The sequence below is a fragment of the Aulostomus chinensis genome, chromosome 7 (assembly GCF_037954235.1).
Source record: "Aulostomus chinensis isolate RoL2024-O1b breed Wild chromosome 7, RoL_Achi_v1.0, whole genome shotgun sequence".
Taxonomy (NCBI): Eukaryota; Metazoa; Chordata; class Actinopteri; order Syngnathiformes; family Aulostomidae; genus Aulostomus; species Aulostomus chinensis.
The window spans coordinates 15,151,390-15,173,955 of NC_141326.1; the positions used below are offsets into that span (position 1 = coordinate 15,151,390).

Genomic DNA, 22,566 nt, shown 5'->3' on the forward strand with positions numbered 1-22,566 from the left:
GCATGCTGGTGGAATTTGAATTTCTAGTTGGACATGAGAACATAGGTATTGTTTTATTTTTTTTGGAGGGAAGACATGGAGAGAGTGGTTTGAAGAAACTGTGGAAGGAAGGAGCTCTACAGAGAGGAGTTAGAGAGAGAGAGAGAGAGAGAGAGAGTGCGGAGGGAAGTGAGGAGACAGGGGTGATGGATGAGAGGAAGATGGGTGAGAAGGGGCGGAGTGGAAAGAAGGAGAGGAAGAAGGTGACTGAGAGCTGGTGGAGCTGTTCACACTCCCATCAGCAAATTCCAGACATGTTTGGAAGTAGATTCTTATCCTGAACCAGAACAATCCTCAACAGGATTTCACAGGCTCCTGACTGGAGATGAAAGATTTCTGCATAAAACTCTGTCCAAACTGGTTTTCAGCCACCGTCTCCTAACTCAGACTCGTGCTGAAGACAACAGGGGAGGTCATGTTGCAGGTTGGATTGGAAAAAATCATGTGATTTTCAAAGTGTGATCATGAAATATAGGCTTTAAATGACAGTCTCTGTGTAGTGATCAAAGCAGAAAAGCAGCACAAACTGGCAATGACTTTCTAAACATGGCAACACCAAAGGCTACTGAGGGTATAGTCTGACTCGGAGACACCGGGAAGCTGTGGCACAGACAGGATTTTGGATGTTATTGGCTTCATTAAGAATGAAAACATCGCAAGCCGATCACGGACATCAACACTTCTCCATTTTCAGCTCAAGAGTTGTGGTTGGAAACATCAAATCCTGCGCCCACCGCCCTGAACGAGTTCTATTTTTGTTTAAACCGAACATCAGACAAATGGTCAGTTTGGCTGTGAAATCCAGAAGAAAAGAAGAAATTATAATGTTGTTTAGGCAAATAGTGTTCAACATGTACTCAGGCCAATTAAATCAGTTATCCACGCATTCTATTCACACAGTAAGGAAGATATTTGTCCTGCATTTGTCAGGATGTATGACTAGAGTGGAGTGATCCACTCTACTTCCAGATCCTCCCACCGTATTGAATGGAGATCGCCGTTTACGAATCAATCGCACAGTGACTCACAGCCATGCAACGACAGAAATGCTGCAGTCACCATCCCTCCGAGGCTGCTAAACTGTGTCAAGCTAGCATAGCTACTGCACCTTGCCAATTCTTGTTCATGGCAGCTTTTGAGAAAGGCCTACAATACAAGCGTGGCAGCACGAGACGTGACGAGCGCACAACAGCTTTTTCAAGATATTCAGCAAAGGAGTCGGTGCCTTTTCACAGTAGAGAATTGGCAACCTCTACTAGATTCCTATTAAATGTTAAAAAGGCGAACCAATCATATTTGGGGAAAAAAAGGTATTCATTGTATTGCTGATTAACAATCTGATAACCAATCAGGACAAACCTATTTGGGACATTCAAAAAATTCAAACCAACCTTAGGTCTGAATTGCGTTGTTGTATTTTGTAGTGACTTCAAGCCAGTTAGAGTGCTAGCAGTTTTATAAGTCTTTTGGAAAAATTGTTAAGTGTTACATCAATGCCTCAAAAAAAAAAAAAATAGCACCATGCTGTGATTACTCTCAATTCCAGAAGGGGGAGACAAGGGTTACACACTGCTGCTTTAAACTTTGCTTGCTACTTCAGCATTAGCTTGTTAGCATAAGGTACAAGCACAAGTCAAATTCTGCTGTAATTAGTAAGTCTAAGGTCTGTTTGAACTTACTGTTACCATGCCAGTGATTTCACCTTCATCAAGGCTTTCAAATTTCTGTGGATTCACCACAAGATGGCTGCCAGCCTCTGTGACGGATCTGGTTGCAGTTTTTGAATATAGTTAGTAAAAAAACAGGAAGGGATTATGATCAAACACCTATGACCTGGGACAAAAATCAGCCTTGAAATAAATGATAGAAAGAGTCAAGAAAACAACATTCAGCAGTTTACCAAACCTCCTCGTGCTGTCAAAAGGAGCCCATCTGCTCCACACCAAAAGTCAGACATGTATCACTATTATCATTGCGGCTGTTATTCTCATTCATTCATGTTGACATCAGACGGTCCTTTTCAAGGAGCTCATGAATGAGGTCGATTCTTCACGCTGAGCCGTCTGGGAGAGCCAAATATTGCGGAAAGTATAAGGTTTCAGCATAGAACCACTTATTTTTAATTCAGAATTGCCAGTCAAAAACAAATTGTTCTTTTCTTCATGTAAAGCAACCCCTGGTCTTTGGCTAAAGTAGTTCTGTGGGAACCATAGATTTGGCATGTCCATAGCAACAGCAAGAGGCACTCAAATTTCAGGCCATCAATATTTTCCACTGCAGTCGAGGAATAATCTCGAGTCTGGACTCAGACATAGCCAGTGCTGGCAAGTCACTGGTGTGAAACACAAGCCACATGCATCTTCATAATGAGAACCAGGTTGCCAGAAGTATGCTGCTTATGTAATGTTGCATCTGATGTGTGTTAGTGCAGGTGAATTTCTCCTGTCTCTGGGGTGCTTTCTTCGAAATGAAAAAATACGCTGATAAATGAAATGAATCACAAAAGATACAAGGAGTGTTAACCTTGAGCCACACTGGGCCGACATCCTCTCTGCAAAATGTATTTTTACATCTGGTTCTTTCAATGAAAAATGCCCTGCTATGTGCGATATGTTCCTGGGAGGAGGGACTAATACTGGGTATAAAAGTATTACAAGTCCAGATGTCTGTTGAATGCTGAACACACACAGGCCACACACAGTTCTATGGAGGCAAAGAAAGGCGTGTGCACCTTCCTCTTCAATGTGTAATCACATGAAAGCTATAAAAACACAATCTGTAGGAGGTGCAATGGTGAGGTTTAGTCCTGCTTTTTGATCTCCTTTCAATGTCCAGCCAACGTGAACCCTGATGGTTAATTTGGAGGGATGCCAAGTGGGTTTTTTCTTCTTTTAAACAGGCACAACTAATATTCCACTTTAACATGTAATTTTCACTTTCATGCAAAAGAATTGAGCACTTTTTCTTTTCTTTTATTAAAGGGACCGAATAAAAACATTCTAGAACGAGTACCAGCTGGTCAAATTCCCTGCTGCAACCAGACAGATGTTTCTAGTTATCTGGGCTAAGATTGGAGTCAAATGGAGCTGTGCTTGAAGTTTTTGGAGGTCAAAAAACTCAATATATTTAAGACAAAAAAAAAAAAGGTAAGGGTTGTCCTGCTCTGACAGCTGCAACAACTCCAGCCAGAGAATCAAGGAGATGTCAGTCATGTGCAGTATGTTCACATCCACACAGACGTGAGAGGCAGTTGTGTCTAGGTTTGCAGAATGAATGGATCAAACAAATCAAAGTACGAATAAAACTGCTGCTCAGTGTCAACGTGTGGGGATCAACATGTAGGGATCAGAATGGGGCAGCTGGGGAGATGCTGGACTCACTAAAATGGACCTGAAACACATTTTCCAACTCTGAGATGACCAAGGTGCTTTGCTTGCGTTTTTTTTTTGCTGTACGTGTTAACAAGTAATTGCCCAATTAAAATTGCCATTACACTTTTTACAGACATTCATGGTCCCAAGATGATGAGTCCTGATGACACTGGTAGTCCCTTGTCTTGGTCTCGGGAAGAGACACCAACAACTTTCTGTTAAAAAGACAGCCGCTCTACCTGCTAAGCTAAACGCGAGGTCATCTATTCAAGAAAACGAATATTCAAATAGAAGAATAGAACGCTGAGGGATTGTGGGTATTGTAGTTTTACTCTCAGATATGTTGCGTGTAACAGCAGATTTGCCGCCAAACTCCAAAAATTCAGTAACTAATTGAAAATTCTAAGAATTTGTGCTCTTCATCTGGACAACATGTTATTTAATTTCATAAAGATTGAGCATTCCGTAAGTGACAAACTGGTCTTTTCCATTTACTGTAATAGCTTACATGAGGACGGAATTCAAAACACCAGTTTGAATTTTCGAAGTTTTAAATCGTAGTGGTCTGCTGCGGCGCCACCATCAGGACTGTTAGCCTACAAAGAAGGAGGTTCGTCATAAGACTGGACCTCTGTTAAGAGGTTGTTTCATTTTTAGATGTGAGGTGGATGAAGAAGGGATGAAGAAAGGCAATAAACTAAAAAAAAGTCTGCAAGTTGAGCGTTGACAAACTGTGGTCACAGTTGAATGCACACTGACCCCTAGTGGGTAATCAGCAGAAGTGACACAGACCTGCTGCAGTGACGGAAGGACCACTGGTTCTGTTAATGTTTGGGCAGTACTGAATGGCGTGTGCACAGTGCGTTTAATATTTGTTAGTGTGTTAATAATTAGCAATAGCAGTGAAGTTGGTCTTTAATCTTTACTCACCCTCCTAACTGGAAGGAGAGTCACATGATTGTGCTCAGCGCAAACAGACAGTGACATCAAGGGGAGAGTTCTGGGTGTAATCTATTGCCCCTTATTGACATCATATGAGGGCTTTTCTAAGGCTCCTTCAGGTCAAAGTGCCTGGTGGGAAGTCCCAGACATTTAAAAAGACTCTGCTAAAGATACAAAAGCCAAAGGTTCTCCACCAGTTGAGTTAGAAATCAAGAAACCTTTCAGCTGAGAGGTGAAACTTGTCAAGATTCAAGCAAGGACCTGCAAAATAATCATTTCAACTCTAATTCCCTGATCCGGACTGTATGTCCAGCAAATAATGAAAGAGCCACCCTGGTCAGAGGACACGCCCACCATCAGGGTGACTCTGCAAAATCCTACATGCCAAAAATGTCTACGAAATAGGTTTTGTCCCTCTGTATTCAGTGGTATGCTAAACACATGAAGAAGAGACGTATTGAGACTGCCGTGTTTATTTGTATCTTCACATACATAAAACAATATGTGCAACGTAGCCAAAAATGCTCCTATTTACAAAGAAGAAATCAATATACACAATAGAATTATAATACAACAAAAGAAAAAATCCTCCAGTAATCCTTACAACAACATTGCAAGTACGAACAAAACTTTTGTTGACACTGTAAAGAGTTTGTGCAGAGATTTTATTTCTTATGAGGAAATAAACTGTTTGTATATTACAAAACTCTGATGCACATCAAATATGCATGCTGGCATCCTTGTGTGTGTGTGTGTGTGTGTGTGTCCTCAGTGCTGAGCCAGTAGTTCACCCCAGCAGCAGCCCAGACAGGGCGTTCAGGTCTCTCATGTATGGGTTGTCACTGAGGATACGATCGATCCGCTGCTTCTGATCAGGAAATATATCGTACAGCTTTCTCTTCAACTCTGATGTCTCTACCGGTGAACGCTGGGGAGGGGGGGAGGGAGAGGGTGAGGATGAAGGGGATCGTCGGGGCGGGTGCCATTCTGGCGGGCTGGAGTGAGGCCAGGGTGTAGTGGGGTGGGGCAACAGGGGGGGAGGGGGCTTGGGTGTGGAGGCAGGGGTCCAAGGACTAGAGTGAATGGCCTGTACGTAGAGCGGTTGCTGCTGCTGGGAGGGTGGACGGGAGTCTGGTGGTCTCAGAGGGGGAGGAGTGATTGGAGCTCGCCTGGTAGGAAAGAGACGGAGGGGACATTATTCAACGAGAATAATGTACAGCATACACCGTACTTGGCTCACTGCGTCACTTTCAGAGCATTTACATAAATAATAGTTAAACATTTATAAATCCTTGTTAGATTAAATACAAGAAGGAGAGAGATCACAAGCCCAAACGCATGCAACACATACCTGTTGTCCTCATGTAGAAAAGTGTCAATGTGAGGTCCGTTTCTCCCCAGAGGGTCATCAGGGATCATAAAATGGTCCTCCACAAAAGTGAACTGAAGTAACCTATGAGTCATGACAAAAAACAAGTTACTCATTTTAATACAACACAGCCGGCCACGTCCAAAAAATCTTATTCTATCACCACAAATTAAAGATGATCTCAATCAGGCTCTACTTGATAAGCTAAAAATTTAATCCACAGCGTTAAACTGGTGCATGAATGTTCATGACCGGCACAGCTGAGCTAATACAGAGAGCAAATAAAGAGCCGCTGCAGTTACATGATGTCACACAGGCTAAAACTAGCTTCCCTATAGAGTTCCTTGGCTCCTTACAAGCAACAGAGAGTGACCCGTCCAAACCAAAGTACAATTCCACTGTCAACACAGTCTCTACTGCTGAATTTAACAGTGAGGCTTTAGTTTTCTGTTCGCATTAAACTCAGTAACATAGAAGCCACATATTTGTCCATAATAGTTTTGGCTTCATTTAGTTTTCCAAAACTTCTCCAGACCTGGAAACTGTGGTTTTCAAGTTCCATGACTTCTTCAGGTTTGTCTTAGCAGTAACACTGCGTGTTAAAGTAACTGGGTAATACTATGAGCCGAAATGATGAATGGTCAGATTTTGGAAAGAAACTAGAGGTAAACAGCTCTCAACCATCAGGCGGGCGTGCTGCCCCTGGTGGACTTGCCTGTATTATCAGGTAAAGGAAGGTACATGCACATGACGGAACCGTGTACACAGCACACACAATCACCTTTCATGAATGATGTTTCGCCAGGCTGCCGATTCATTCACAAACTCCCTTAGGTTGTCATTGGTTACAATGACACCATCTGTTCTTTCTGCGAGGTGGAGCAGGAACCTATCAGAGACAGAGGGATGGGGGGGGAGAGAGAGAGAGGGGGGGGGGGAGGGAGGGATTTACACATTCAGGATTTTCCCTGTGTTGAAATGTTTGATGTGTGTTCAAAGTTGAGCTGAAGCCGCCCACAGAGGGAATCCACCGTAGAGGGAAGACCTTGCATGTTAGGACAAGATGTTGGTTAATTTCTATTACCCCCCCATGTAAAATGACCTAAATACAGCAATGAATGTACGCACCGATTAACTTCAAGAGCTGGCTTTAAAAATCAGACTAAAAGGACAACAAAGGGGGATTTATGACAGTATTCCCCTCAGAATACGACGTGGTTTTGTCATCCAGACATCTGTTGGATGTGTCCTGGTTAACAGGCTCACAGGACTGGAAGTGTTTCCCACGAGCTGGCTTGGAGCCTAGCCAGGGTTCCCATTCTTTCGCTGAAATTATTTTCTAAGACTTTTCCAGGACATTTCCGGCAGCTACAGAGACAAGTTATCACATCATACACTAGTACTAGTACTAGTTTCTACAGTTGTAGTTCTACACCCAGATTGTGTCCATGTTTATTACTCATACATTTGATGTGCAGTCTTTGGCTATAATTTATCTATGAAAAATAATTATGATGTCTCTGGGCACTAAATCCTTAATGGCGCCTTAAAAGTCGCTAAATCTTCCAACAAAATAAACTGAAAACACTGGGTTGAAGAACCGCTTTACGCGGAGATGCAAATTTGATTGGCTGGTCGCGTCACATGGGGCGCTGCGCCAGCTAGAAGCAGAGAAGCGCTGTGCCCAGAAAAAGGTGACAACAGACATGCGTGCACATAACTTTTAACCCATTTGCATTCGCTCACAAGGCAGGGGGAGGATAAATAATTTTCCAGGAAATATTAACAGCTTCCAGGACATTGGTCCTTTTTAAAAAAAAAATTTTTTCCATGACTGGAAAATTGGTCAATCATTTTCCAGGTTTTCCAGGACGTGTAGGAACCATGCTATCCCAGCAGCTTTCGGGCGCGAGGCGGGGTTCACCCTGGACGGGTCGCCAGTCCATTAACACTTTTAGTATCATTATAATTACTACTGTATTAATATTCAATAATTGCTTTACACTCAAGTATATTACCAAATAAGTTTATGAGCCATGTTTTTATCATTCTAGCTGCTATTATTGTTACTAGTTGTTGGGTCTCCATGTCCCCTGGCCATCTGTCTCCATCTCTGTCCTTCTCTATCTGCCTCTCTCGGTTTCTGTCTCTCTCTATCTGTCTCTCTCGGTTTCTGTCTCTCTCTATCTGTCCAACTCCTACTGGTCAAAGCCGATGGCCGCCAATGGGTGCCGTTTTAAAGCTTGTCCATTAGTAACATGTCAACTTTTATTGTGATTTGGTTCTGTATAAATAAAGCAGAACTGACTGGTTTTTGTACCTGTCGTCATGCGAGGATATTCTTTGGCCACACACTTCTCTGGAGGGAGTGAAGGAGAGAAGCCGCAGGTCTTCTAGCTGCTTTAGAAAATGTTGTTCTGCAAGAGAACAGCAACGATTAGGTGAATGTGACATCATGATCAAGTGGAAAAGCAAAGGACCGGACAGGTTCAGACACAGGATCGGTGTCCAGTGTTGCACTGAAAGGTGAGCAAAATCCAACTGTCAATGATGCTTTTTTCCCCCTTTAAATAACAGTTTACCTTTTTAAGTCACATACACTTTTTTTTGGTCATTTTATTGCGATAAAATATAATAACAGCAACCACACACGATGTTCTTTTTATACGAGGGGTTATAGGGGTTTGTGAATACAACCACATAATAGCTATGTAACTAATTACTATGTATAAAATGTGTATACACAATTGGCTCAAAGTATCATTATTATATGGTGGCTTAAAATGACACATTTCTAACAGTAATATGTGAAAGAATGAGCTATTTTACATTCGGTTCCATTTCTTACATTCCCCACCCACCCACACACACCCATCCACCCACACTCCCACCCAGGCATACGTATTATACACTCTGTATGTTTTCAGATAGCCATTTTCTGGAAATTGCATGTGAAATTCAAGACCAACTTTGAGGTTTAAGTGTTTTTACATAAGGTATGATAGAGAAAAAACAAATTCACACACATTTAAGCTGACGTCCCCAAGTGACAGTTGCTGTTTTAGTAAATGAGGATGTGCTAGAAAACAATGCCTGCTGTGTGTGTGTGTGTGTGTGTGAGTGTATACCTGTAGTGAGTTGGTCTCTTTTCTGGCGCCACTGAGGGACAAATACTGTGATTTTCCTGTGGCCTCGCTTCCAAAATGCCTCCACTGCCAATGCAATTCCTCGACAGGAGAAGAACCGGTGAACGCCGTGACTGAAGAGATGGGACAAAAAGGGCATATATAGTGAGAAAGGGCATTAAGATAAACTCCAAAACAAAATCAAATACACATAGAAAGCACAACTGTGTACAACACAGGGGGCTCAGATAAAATTTCCTTCAATTTGGATGAAACTGTGACTGTGGCTTTACAAGGAACACATTTCCAGATCCACCACTGCAGTGATGTAGCTACACCAGTGGGAGGCAGCAATGCACTAAAAACAATGAGCAGATAACGATCATCTGCCAATTATTAATAATCAGACCACAGTGGTTGCAGATCACTTACTTGGAACTACTTTTGCATTTTGAGTTACACTGTGGTCGAGTTGTGCAAGTATAGTATTTTGTGAAAAGCTGCTCCATATAAGTTAGTTATTGGAGTCGGGGCCTACATGAATTGTTAGACAATATGTTTTAATAGATGAATGGGTGGACCCGTGCATCACAACTGATCATCAGAACATCACGGAACAGCTCATCACGTCAAGATACTGTGAACAGATACCAGAAATAATTAAAATTTCAATCTTTTTAAAACAGCTTTAAACTGCAAAAAACACCTTTAAATAGTCTACCTGGCAACACAAGCAATGACAATTACAAAACCGCACCCAAACCTACACACGTCACACAGTCAGCTGGCCCAGATTTTTAGGGCCATAGGTGTATATAGGTGCACGTCAGACAGGGGTAATAAACAAACTGGTTGCTAGGAGAGAAAACCGCAACCACAAACAACAAATAGTCATTGAGTTGAGAAACTCCCTGACAGCAGATCAGTCTCACCAAGCAGGAAACTGGCAGCCGCTGCAAGACACACGCCAGTAACACCAACAACATCTTAAGGCAATAGTTTTTGTCTCATCCAGGAGGTGATACTTTTGGCGCCGTCAGCTGGATTATGCAAAAAAGGACTTTCCAAAAAACTCACTGCAGGATGGGGCGTGGAATATTCATTTGGAGAAGAATAGAAAAGTTGATCCAGGATGACGACTTTTTTTAAATTGATTTGTTCGCAGGATATCTCAAAAACTAATGGACATATTTGAATTAAATGTGGTACAAAATATGAGGCAATCTGCCAGAGGTGCTTGCAGGTTTTTGGAATTTTGACGGTCTCAGCTGCATGTGTAAGAGACTGCTCAGTCTCATCACATCACCTTGAAAACATTCCACCGATCATGACCTCAGGACCGAAAGATGCATCTGGTCTATTTCATTTGGAATCTCACATGTAAAAAAAAAAAAACTTTCTTGAAAGAGCAAATCATTTTAATCAACACAAAATATACTTGTGAAAACAGGAAAATTTCCAGGGGAAATAATCAATTGTTACGGTATATAATAAGGAAGTGAGTAATCATGGTCCAAACTACTAAGCAGCAGAAAAACATGCCAATCACAGCCAACTAGGATGAAGAAGAAAGACTACACCTGAGTTCTAGGACCATGTAGAAACATTTTCTTTGTTAGCATCTGTCTCTTGTTGTGGCCTCAACACAAAACCTCTATCAATCCATAGTTTTGATGAAAGGTCTTTGAAAATTTCCAACGAAAACTGGTTGGAATGTCCCCAAATTTTACAGTCAATGGACATTTGAAGTCACAAAGTTTGATTTCGCTCAGGCTCAACGGCTCCACTTTACTGATTCGTGATGATGTGAGAAAGAATAGATAACGTTTTGAATTGGTTTCTCACTGTCCCAATACTTTAAGGTATATTTTAGAGTGCACATTTTCACACCACTTCCTGTCTGACCTTGGCCACTGACCCAAAAATCAGCATTCCATCAATGAGGACCAAATTTTTGTCTCCATCTGCAATTAACTGGTCTTCAGTCTGGTTTGTGTCCATCAAACTGACATAAGTCATCCTCACACACAACTAGACAGAAACACAAATATCAGCAGCCTGTGGTCAAAGTGGCAATGCAAATTAGAGGGAAGTTCCACTGACTGTTGAAAGAGAAAGTGATCAGTGACAATGCAGCAAGGAGAGATTATTCAACCAGTTAAAAATGCTGTAGAACAAGAATGTAGCCTAACAAGGGAAACACCTCAGAGATCCTTGGAATAATTTTATTACTACAATGAGAGATCGGTTGGGAAGTCTCTTGTGCTTCGGTATACATTTCTGGTAACAAATGGAGGATGAAACTGAAATGGGAGGGAGTGAGGCAGAGAATGTCAAAGGAAGTGGTGGCATAAATGAAAGATTAAGACAAGGTCAACTAGGATGAAGCTTGTGACGCTACTTCAGGAGATGGGGGAAAAAACACAACTGATCAAATGGGATTTGTCGCACAGAATCTCACATGACCTCCGTTTACAGACAAACTGTGTGAGGTTGACCTCTAAAGTTGAGATTCTTGATGCAATGTTTTTGTCCTTAGCGGCAAGAGTGTCAATGTCATGTAGCCCAAAGCACAGTCAAATAGTTTATCTGGTCGTGTTTGAAAATTTCTTGTTATATTGTTTTCAAGTGGTTTATAATGCTGTCTTGACAACTTGGTAAAGGTGCAAATATAGAAATCAAAAGTTAGGATCTCCTTTGCTCGTTTCCAGAAGAAAAAAAAGAAAAGAAAAAAAGACGGCAACCCTTGAATCTACAATCACTGAGATCTTTTTATTACCAGAAAAGGCCCAAATTCTCGAAAACACCCCCACAGGTAACACCGCTCATCAATATTGTGTTTTACAACCGCTTTTGTTCTGTTATGTTCCTTCTAGGTTTCTTATGCTTTTGTTCTGCGTGCACACATGATGAGTAACAAGGTGTGGGCTGCAAGTTTTACTGCACCTACGCAGCAGGAGTTGTAGCTACAACCTACGCAACAGATGATCTGTGTAGTTGGTGACCATGACTGAGAGTGTCTGTGTGACTCTAAAGATGATGATGCTGAAGTTGATGGGAAGTTTAGAGGGCAAATATGTAAGAGGAAAATTTGGTACATGTACTACAGGTGTGGGAAATGACACCATTCTGTTTAAAATTTGTCATCACAGGAGGTAAAAGCTTCCTTGTTTCTTCACACATATTTGTAAGACCTGCAGCATACAGTGTATGCATTTGCGCCCACGCGCATGTGTGTGTGTGTGGGGGGGGTACTCACGCCATAGCCACGTTGCTGCCATCTATGATGATGTGTCTGAGCTCTGGACGTCCTGGCTCGTTGGGGAGCTTCAATGTGTAGGGGGTCCTCAACGACTGGTGGAAACGAGCTAAACCAGTGGCCGGAAGCGCAGGAGGTTCATTTGCAGAGGGATTCCTGGCTCCGCTCCCAGGAGTGGCCATGTAGCCAATGGTTTGATAAGCAGAGGCTGGGAGCCGAGTGGTGGGCTGTGCCGACTGAGGAGGAAAGATTAGTACATTTTTGGTTAAACACGAGAAAGAACAACGACAATGTAGTCATTCATAACTTGATAAAAACAAAGAAGACATCCTGGCCATGCATAATACCCACACTGGGGGTTGAAGCCAAGGAGCTGCTGGTAGCCGTCAGCCACTGAGGGGTGCTTCGCAGTGCTGTCACACTCTCAACTTTCACCGGTCCACCCAAAGTCTGAGTCCCACTTCTTGATAGGTAATCCCTCTGCGAGACTCCGCCCCCTCCCCGTGCCAAGTAGTCTGTTCTGGATCCAGACTGGGCATCAAGATGTGCCACTGTCAACATCCGCGATGTCCTACTATCAGCTGTCTTGGTGTTCATGGGGATGACGTCATCGTCATCATCGATGGTGATAACCTCATAGTTTCCTGCTCCTCCCTGGGCACTCGAGCTCCTCTTGATAGTGATGGCCTGAAAGAGATTTTATGTCATTAATCTAAAGAGCGACACATACACATGCATTGATGGTATAAAACTTAATCATTTACAATCTTTAAAATCTTCTAAAACAAATCAACTACATCATTTCTGTAGTTGATTTGTTTTAGAAGATTTTAAAGATTGTACATCGTCTGATGTGCAAAGGTATGCTGATGTTAAGAAATAATCATCTCCATCTTGGTGAAATTGTGTGTGTGTGTGTGAAGTCGGTGTATGTGAGAAATGCCATACGTTTGGTTTGTGAGAAATAAGTCAAGACAAGTTTTAATAATTTTTGATTTTGCATATGGAAAACACATTTTGCACATAAATGAACACTAGCGCGTTTGCCATGAATATTGGCTAGTCTGACTCGTCGTGAAGTATATTTTGACGCATGATATAAATGTTGAAACAAATGTGAGTGGAATTGGAACGTCATTAAGCTATACACCTGGCAAAAGTTGTAAATGCAGTCGAAAAGTACTGCTGTTAGTAGCGTTTGTGTTTTCATTACTGGCCCTGTGAATTGTTGAGAGGAAACAATGTGGTAAATACGAGTTATGGGCTATTCAAAATGTGCTGGAAATCCAGAAAAAGTTACTTCTTAAATTGACGTTAGCACTGCAAACACTTAAGAGTTAGTCTGGTTCCCTGTTATGTGGGAAGACAAAGACAAAGACAAAGAAGAGCAACTCCTCGTCACAGCAACCACTCTGACATGTAAGTATGGCCCTCGTTCATTTACTGTATGCAAACTGCCAGTCTTGTAATATGCATGCTGACTCGCTGGATATGCGATGAATTATTGTCGATTATCAAAATGCACATAATCAAAACGATATTCGGCATTTTGATGCATATTGACATCGGCCTTTTTTTAAACCGACGACCGATATCAATTTAAACTGGGTTATTCTGGCTCTGATGCAGCCGCGCCTCTCTTGTCTGCAGTCATTACTCTGTCTCCAGCGTTGTCCCACCCACAGCACCATCTGATTGGTTAAACGCAGAGCCACGGTAACAGCCAGTCAGCGCGGGTAACAGCACAACACACACACGGTGGAAAGGAGAAAAAATTTAGGTGAGTGGAGAAGCTCCGGAGAGCAGCTATGTTTCAAAGGTAAGTTAAGGCAGCAGACTCTCCTGAAATTGCAATAAAAATCCCTGTCCTCTACAACTTACAACTACTAGTAACGTCACTGTGAGCCCAATAACGTTACATAAACATAAGTGGCAGCTCTGCTCGCTCACAGTCCCTTCAGATGTATCTGTTAATCACTTGAAACAAGGTTGCTGATAGTAACGATATGGAAACAATCTGTGAAAGTAGAAGTGTGTGTGTGTGTGTGTGTGTGAGAGTGAGTGACAGAGATAAAAACCTAATGAACTCAATTCACACCAGTTGTACTGCAGAGAAGCACGTTGATTAGCTTTTAGCTTAAAGCAATGATAAGCGAAAGATAAAAGACCATTTCATCCATTCATCCATTTTCTACCGCTTATCCTATTAAGGGTCGTGGGGGGGCTGGAGCCTATCCCAGCAGCCTTCAGGCGAGAGGCCTATCACAGGGCCAACACATAGAGACAAACAACCATTCACACTCACAGCCACACCTACGGTCAGTTTAGAGTATCAATCAGCCTCGTCCCCTCTTGATGTCTTTGGACTGTGGGAGGAAGCTGGAGTACCAGAGAGAACCCACACAGGAACAGGGAGAACATGGAGACTCACACAGAAAGATCCTGTGCGCGAGACGGGTCTCCAACCCAAAACCTTCTTGCTGTGAGGCGACACTGCATCACTGTGCCGCCCTAGAACATTTCAGTTAAATTGAAATTTTGGAAAACTTTATTTACTGTAGAAAACTTTAGGGAGCTATTGATTTGTTTAAGTTTTCCATTTAACTTTAATAGACGTGCTGCTGAGCCTGGGAGCTCCCTGGACTTTTTTATTATAATTTTAAATCAAAGATGTCTATTATCTAAGATTTAAAAAAAACTTTAACATGTTGCAAATCTGAAAAGCTGTTTAAGTTTGTATGATTCAAAATGTTTATGTCAATATTTTCACTTTTACTGGTATTGGCCCTGAAAAAAACCACATTGGTCTATCTCTACTATGAATGCTATAAACAGAACTAGGCTGAGTTATTTTGATCCATAGCGCCTGTGTTTACCCCGCTATAAAAGTCTAAATGCTGCTGTAAAAAGGGTGATTATTTTTATCGATATTGCAAATGCCGAATCATTTTGGAGTTGCAATATCAAAAGAGGAAATAATGTCAGACTGAGATCTCTGGTACCTGCTGCGTGCTGGTCTCGCTGCTGCTGCACTGCCTCCGGTGTCCCAAACCATTAGTACTAGTTCCATACTGGCTGGGCTTAATATTCTCTTTAGACCTGCCTGGGTCAACCAACAATCTGTTCAACTCTCGCTCCTTCTCTCGGAATACTGTAGTGGAGGAAGATGAGGAGGAGGAGGAGGAGGAGGAAGAGGGGGGAGTGTCCGAAGAGCGCAGAGAGTTCAGTTGTCTGTCTTTTTGGCCTCTTTTCGTCCCCTCTTCACAACGCTTTGTTTCGGCAACGATCTTCTCAAGGATGAGGAAAGTATCTTCTGTCTGTCCTGTCTCCTTAATGACACGTTCCACAACATCCTGCTGGTAACCCATTGTTCTGCCAAGAAAAAAATTAATTTGTTTCACAAATTTAGCAATGACAACGTTTTACAGCGATAAACCAAAATGAAAACCAATACATTCCTCTTGGGTAACACTAGAAGACTCAGGAATTTATAACTTTTTTAGTACAGGAATAACCATGAATGATTTTCACCTGAAGAAATTGACCAAACAGCGGAGGTTGGTTTCTGGGCTGACTGCCTCTCCTTCGTCCGAGACCCCCTCACTGGAGTCCAGCTTGATTGGACCAACAACTGTGTTTGCTTTGGCTGAGCAAGAGAGGGATGATGATGAAGAGGAGGGGGTTTTGGATCTACAGCTGCTACCGCCCCCCTTGGCTTCTCTGTCCCTTGACCGCTCGAGTGACTCATCCCTCCGCTCAAGAGAGTACTGTCTCTTCGTGTCCCGAGTCTCACTGTCAGAGGAGCGACGCTTGTGTGAGGGCCGGGTGCCGTTTAGCAGGATAGCCTCGGGACCCAAGCCTATCCCCCCTCCTGCTGCTTTGCCACCTCCATCGCCAAACGATCCCACCACAGTTCCTTTCTCCTCAAAGCTGGTGTCCAGGATGCGGTTGGAGAGCTCTGTCACGGGGGTGCTGCTCTGTGAGCGGTCTTGGTCGATCTCTATCACACCGGGATTCTGGGTTAGTTGAGCCTGGACAACACAACACATGTAGCTCAGTTTGGAAAGTCCAGCTAAAGTTCCCTTTAAACTTCCACCTGTTATGACCAAGGTTCATATCAGACTTTCCTGCATTAATGATTCGTGATGATGTGAGAAAGAATATTATGAATAAGAATATTCTGCATTAAGAACCAGAAAATGAGCCTTGACTCGTATCCAATATCTTTGTCAACCGATCCCCTCTATGATGCAGACTTCTGGAATGATGGTGATGTCACTCTATTTTTTCAGTAACTTACGATGCCCAAGTGCCACTTTACATCATCAAACACCTAATCAACACAACACCTATTAAGAAACATTTCCTCTTTTTTTTTTTTTTAAACATTTGTTCCTTAATTTATCAAACTATCTGTTACAACAATGGAAATGTGTATATTGTATTAACAATAGTTGCACTGTAAATTTGTTTTGTTGATAATACTGACGACACTCCAGTACCTGGACTTTGAAGTGTTTTGCTGTGCTTCTATACAGTAGAAAAGTGGTTTAATGCACTACTTCAATCACCTGAGTGACTGCAGGGACACATTATGGTATAAAATCTTAAAATTTGACATTATAATTGCACATGACAACTATATATTGTTACATATTTCTATATTTGTTGCTGATATCCAACGCAGAAATTCTTAAGTTTTTAACAATCCCATAATCAATCATATTTAATATGTGAACACAAACCAGGGAAGTATTTGTGCTGGTGGGGCTGTGGGCCAGTCCCAGTAACTCTTCCTTCAGGGCACTGGGCAGCAGTAGAAGCTCCATAGTGTATTTATCATCCTTCTCCTCAACAAAGCACTTGAATGCTCGTTTCACTGCTGGCTCTCGGTCACTTGGTAGACTTCGCTTTTCCTGTATGTAACACAAACACACGCGCAACACGTGCTTGAATGTACACTTCAAAACACCCCTGTATAGCTCTGCAAGGTCCAACTCATACTTCAATAGTTTTACACTGTGTAATTAAAAAAAAAGTAGTTCAAATATGCCTTAAGCTGTCCGCTATTTCCACTCCATCTCTGACTTGACCAAAATTGACGCCTCATTATTATCCCAGCCAGCCTTCTGCAGCTGAAGACTTCAGCCTTTCAAAGACATCACTTGGTGTAAATGTGTGTCTTGGCCCTCAGGCTGCCAGTCTGACATCCCCAGCTGTCGACAGAGGCCTCTGAGTTATGAAGTGATGACAAGAAATATCCCAAATTTCTTCTGAAAAACCTTTTACGTCACTTTGTCAACAACATGACATGGGAACCTTCTGATTGTGATACAACATTTGCAAGAATGTTAGCCGCTTTGCAACTATGACTGACCTTGTTTTGAACAACTTACTGATTAACATTTGATTTGCTAACCACTGAAATAAAAATATTAATGAGAACTGTAAGTGAAACTTGACTTTGCAAGCAGGTTTCTCACCAGCTAGCTCTATGAACTTTGCACCCTACCTGGAAAAGTGCTACAAACTGCTGAACTCTGCTCTGGGCCATCACCACTGATTCAGCCTGACCCAACAACCGCAGGCGGCCTGGCTCAGGCACCAGCACCTCAGCACTTGTGTCTCGTACGAGTCTGTCCAGGAAGAGTCCCCGAGCACCGGCAAAGATACAGTGCATGTCCACTGGGTACCGCTCTTCTTTCTGCAGTTCTGGGTCGCACAGCCCCCGCACATATTCCTGCACAACAAAAAGGAGAAAGACTGTAATAGCATGTCAGTCGACAGCCAATGATACTAAATACTGTCACTGATTCAGGGAATCTCCTGGCTGTGGGAAATGTTTGGATGAATCAGCTGCTGGCTGACTTCCCTACAGATACTCTGACATGTGCCTTCAGCATTAATGTGTTAAAGAGCAACTCAATACTGAGAATTCAAAATGACTCACAAATGAGGCAATGACGCAGTGGTAGAGGGGGGAAAAAGGATGTCACTGCGAAAACAGAACTGGATCTCAAATAATTTGGTATGTCTTAACTCAGGGCGCACATTTTTGGGAAAAAAGTGTATATACTTTCAACATTTTGGCCTATTTAACTCGAGTATTTTTGGTGTAGCCTTGTTGCTGGTGTGTTGCTGATGTGGACTGAGGCAGAGCTGCAACCTGCAGGCTCAGCTATTTTCCTGAACTCTGAGACTCAACATCTATTCAATGTTCAGCTAGATAAGAAGTCACTTGACGGTTCCCTAAACTGGAGATGGAGGCTTCGGTGCTGCTGGTTATACAGACCACTCAGTGAGTTCCTATGTTCACAGCAGCACAATGGCACAGGTGTGTGTGTGACCATGTGTGAATCCTCATGGTCTCTAGTTGGTTACGCTTTCTTTTTATTTTGCACATAAAAATGAAGCAAGAAAAAATACTTGCTGATATTTTAAGTGTACCAAACACTCGTCCACGGCTACTTATTGTGTCAGCTGTTCCGTTAATAAGTACTGATAAGTGGTACTATACATAGTATAGCTACCACTGATTTTTTTTCCAATATGTTCAGAAAACCAAATGCAACAGTAAAGTCTTTTGTGTAAGTCAAGAGACTACGAAACAGCGCCAACTCGGGATGCTAGGAGAAGTTCAGTGAACTCAGACAGACAATAGGAGAGGAAGGAAACAATTATGACTGGTCTCAATCATACGGTACAGTGTTGACGCGGCAGTTACCTTCTGAAATGACAATAGGAATTTTCACAGTACGACTTTTCATAATCAAACCAGTCATCTTTTTAGTAAGAGCCCCCCTCCCTTCTTTGTATTGGCTAGCGTCTTCTGTCTCTTTGGAATAACCCTGTCATGTGTCATCGTGTTCATTCTCTCCATCATTTGTTTGTGTTGGCTTCATGAAAATTTCCTTCCTGCAGGTGTGACATGTGAAAGAAGTGTGGTGCAAATCACCAGAAATGTTGCAATGACGAGAGTCTGACACAATAGAGCATACTATGAAACCATGTCACTCGCAACACATCATCATCATGGTCGGCTCTAGCCATGAAGCCCACCGGAAGGGACGTATGACTCCTTTGCGAGGGTCCTTATCAGGAACTCAACCACCTGACAGTAAAATTTCCATTTCCAAATCACACTCTCAGTTGACTTGCAGAGCCTGAACAGCTGATTTGGGGAGCAATAAATTAGAGACCCATGACATAAAACTAGAGGCCAGGCAATTTTATTTGTATAGCCCGTTTTCACAAACAGTTTGTCTCAAAGGGCTTTGGGTATAGACGAGAGTGGTATGGCAGATATTCTTGTCTGGGAAATCACACAGTAAAAAAGAAATCAATGCTACCGCATGAGAATGTGGTGTTCAGAGATCATAGAATCCCCTGTTAGTGCGTTTACACTGTAACCTTCTTTTCCTGTTTATTAAATTGGCTGCTCCATCCAGGTTTTGTTTTTGTTTATTGCCATGGTCAGTTTGGACATTAAAAAAAACCCCAAGTTAAATACAAAATTTTTTACACAAAAAGATTTTTCAACCAAAAAAAAAAAAAGTTTCACATTTAAGGAAGGTGAAAATAGATGTAGTGCTAAACACTAGAGTGAATAAATGCATTGAGAATAAAAGGTGACGCACTTCGATCACGCAGTGGTCGCAACAGTTACAAGAACGCTTCCAAAACCCATTACATTTGTTGCAGGTCTGAATCACAGGTTGGACACTCACATTTCTATTGAATTGATTGATAGCTCAGGGGCTTTAGTGAGCCACATCCCATCCAGAAATGGTTAACTGTTCTCAAAATGTTTTTAACTCGTCTTCACAGCCTCAAACTTCACTTTTCACGTTATTTTCAAAAAGTACAAGGATGTGAAATGGAACCAGCGATATCCTCACTGTTACGAAAGGACATTACTGCCCCGCGTGAATAAACAAAGTCCTGCTCGTCACCGACAGTTATATCATTCCATTTTTCATACTGCTTGTCACACACAGCTAAGTGTGACAGGCAGGTGCACGATTGATGCGAAGCTATGACTTAGGCAGAAGGCAGATGAGTTCAGGACAGATATAGCACTAAGACAGTTTATAAGTACTTTTGTAGTGCGAGCTGCCTTGTGTATGTTGCTATCTGCTGTTTACGTGCATTTACTCCTCAATTGGAAAATACACTGCTATATTTATAACAAAATGGTGCAACACGTGAGCTCATCCTGATATTGAGATGCTGCAAAACTATGCAATAGCGACACTAATTCCGGCAATTCTGTAATACGAGAAGAGTTACTGACTCAGAAACCTTCCGTCATTCATCTCAGTTTGAAAAACCACAATAACTTCTAACCAAAGTCAACTCTCCCAGCGAATTCAGATCAGCTGACTGGAATGTCAGTCCAGTGTTATAAACAGGACAAAGTTGTCCAATCATTCCCTCCTCACTTTTCAACACATTGTTCATCGTATGCGCTTGTGTAATGAGCTGGAGTCAATACACCTCATTCATGAAATATTCTTGCGCAAAATTTTGTTCTTGTACACTACGGGACTTTTTAAACCCTCAATTCAAGCTAACGGACAAGAAGTGACACCTCTTTTCTCACAATGTCTTTTCTGTCCCTATTGTGACATTTAAATCTTTGCAGGCCTGGTTAAAGAGTTACAAATATCATCTGGGTTTGCTTCCCGTCTGTAAGTCTAAATTAATGGTTTCAAAAGGACCTATAGTATGTAATGACATTAAAGGATAAGTATGTCCCAATGATGGGACCAATCTAACCTGTATATCAAGCTTCTGCAGTTACTTTACTTTTCAACACCATACACTCAAACATGGATGTAACATGTAAACAGTGGCCCATAATATGTTCATTTTTATTCAATTATGAACATGACCCTTGCCTGTGGATGTTTTCATTAAAACCAAAAGAAATATTTCATGGACCTCTAAAAATCAACCTTCTTCTGGAAATACTATCTCCAACACAAATGTTATATAAATTTAAAACACCCGTGAGATTATTGATGAAGCAACAGCAGCGGGCGCCCATCATCGGACACCGGCGCACCTGTTTTGGTGCCTGGTGACTGTTAGTCCTGAACAACTGTGTCACATTAGCTGTGTGTTTATTTGTGTACAACTAAAGAGAAATAGCATATTGAGACCTTACCTTTGCCTTTGACACGTCGTCTCTCTTCCCCCTGAGCTGCAGCCATATCTGCCGTGCTGTTTTGCTACCGTGTGGCTGTCCCGTGTGGTCCAACAGACCGATAATAGTGAATGCCACTTTAAAAACCTGCTCCACTCGAGGCTTGGCACATTTCAGCTCCTCTTCTTTGTCCTCTAGGACAGTAAACTCGTCCACAGTGGGGGCCTCTTGCTGCTGCCTCCCGGCTGGCGCAGGGTGTCTGCTGGACGGATGCTCCGGGTACGCTAGCTCGGTGACTCGTCTCATCGCGAGGAGGGGCCGCGTTGTTGACATTCCGCCTCAAAGTCTAACAGTCGCTTCTGACAACGACACTTCAATTTTCCACCCTTTCGACATTGCTGCCACCCTTTAGCGTTTTCATTGTCTCTTTTGGTGAGGAGTCCAGAGCAACTCGGTGAGCTTTACAGCGTCTCAAAGCATGAACACAGCGGTAGGGCTAATAACTCGGAAGCCCCGGGTGACGTATCCGGAAAGTCCCATTGATGGCGTCATCAAAACACGACAATCTAGTGCGTTCTTGACGACTATTTGATGGTTATCAGCTAAGGAGCTATGGATACGTTTGTGACAACAAACCGCGTGAAGACAAGACACAGGGTGACCTACATACGTACATGTCGTACGTACGAGAATCCGAGCTGGAGATCCCGTTAGATTTTCTAGAATAAATGTATACGCAGTTCTTGGACAGTGTGACTGTTTAAAGTACGTGCGTTTAAACAAAAATCCAGATATCATGAAATAGCTTGGCTGGACAAAACCACAAACAACCCCCAATTGATGTTGAACTGGCAAGTCCCCCTACTCATTTACAAGTATGTGGTATTCAACACTGATGTCACTGCATCAAAACATGTTTGTTTACGAAGCTCATTGATTGAGGTGACATAAGAGATTAAGACCAACAGAGGGCACTATTTTTGTAGCGTAAATGGGGTGTCTGTCAAGAGTGGTCTCCAGCAGTGCCCATCCATTTTCTTCCGCTTATCCTGATTAAGGGTTGCAGGGAGGCTGGAGCCTATCCCAGCAGCTTTCAGGCGAGAGGCTGGGGTTCACCCTGGACAGGTCACCAGTCCATCACAGGACCAACACATAGAGACAGACAACCATTCACACTCACAGTCACACCTACGGTCGATTTAGAGTATCAATCAGCCTCGTCCCCTCTTGATGTCTTTGGACTGTGGGAGGAAGCTGGAGTACCAGAGAGAACCCACACAGGAACAGGGAGAACATGCAGACTCCACACAGAA

The 22,566-nt window shown here is 42.5% G+C and overlaps 1 protein-coding gene across 1 annotated transcript; it reads right to left on the bottom strand.

Moving 5' to 3' along the window:
- Positions 1–4,809: 4,809 nt before the first annotated feature.
- n4bp1 (nedd4 binding protein 1) lies at positions 4,810–21,796 on the bottom strand. Its single transcript, XM_086208681.1, has 12 exons — positions 21,275–21,796; positions 17,618–17,845; positions 16,851–17,021; positions 15,637–16,136; positions 15,108–15,477; positions 12,457–12,792; positions 12,106–12,341; positions 8,850–8,980; positions 8,042–8,138; positions 6,503–6,610; positions 5,704–5,805; positions 4,810–5,521 (listed from the first exon to the last, which is right to left on the bottom strand). The coding sequence occupies exons 1-12, from the start codon at positions 21,584–21,586 to the stop codon at positions 5,140–5,142; spliced, it is 2,973 nt and encodes a 990-aa protein (XP_086064807.1). The 5' UTR covers positions 21,587–21,796; the 3' UTR covers positions 4,810–5,139.
- Between the last annotated feature and the right edge of the window lie 770 nt (positions 21,797–22,566).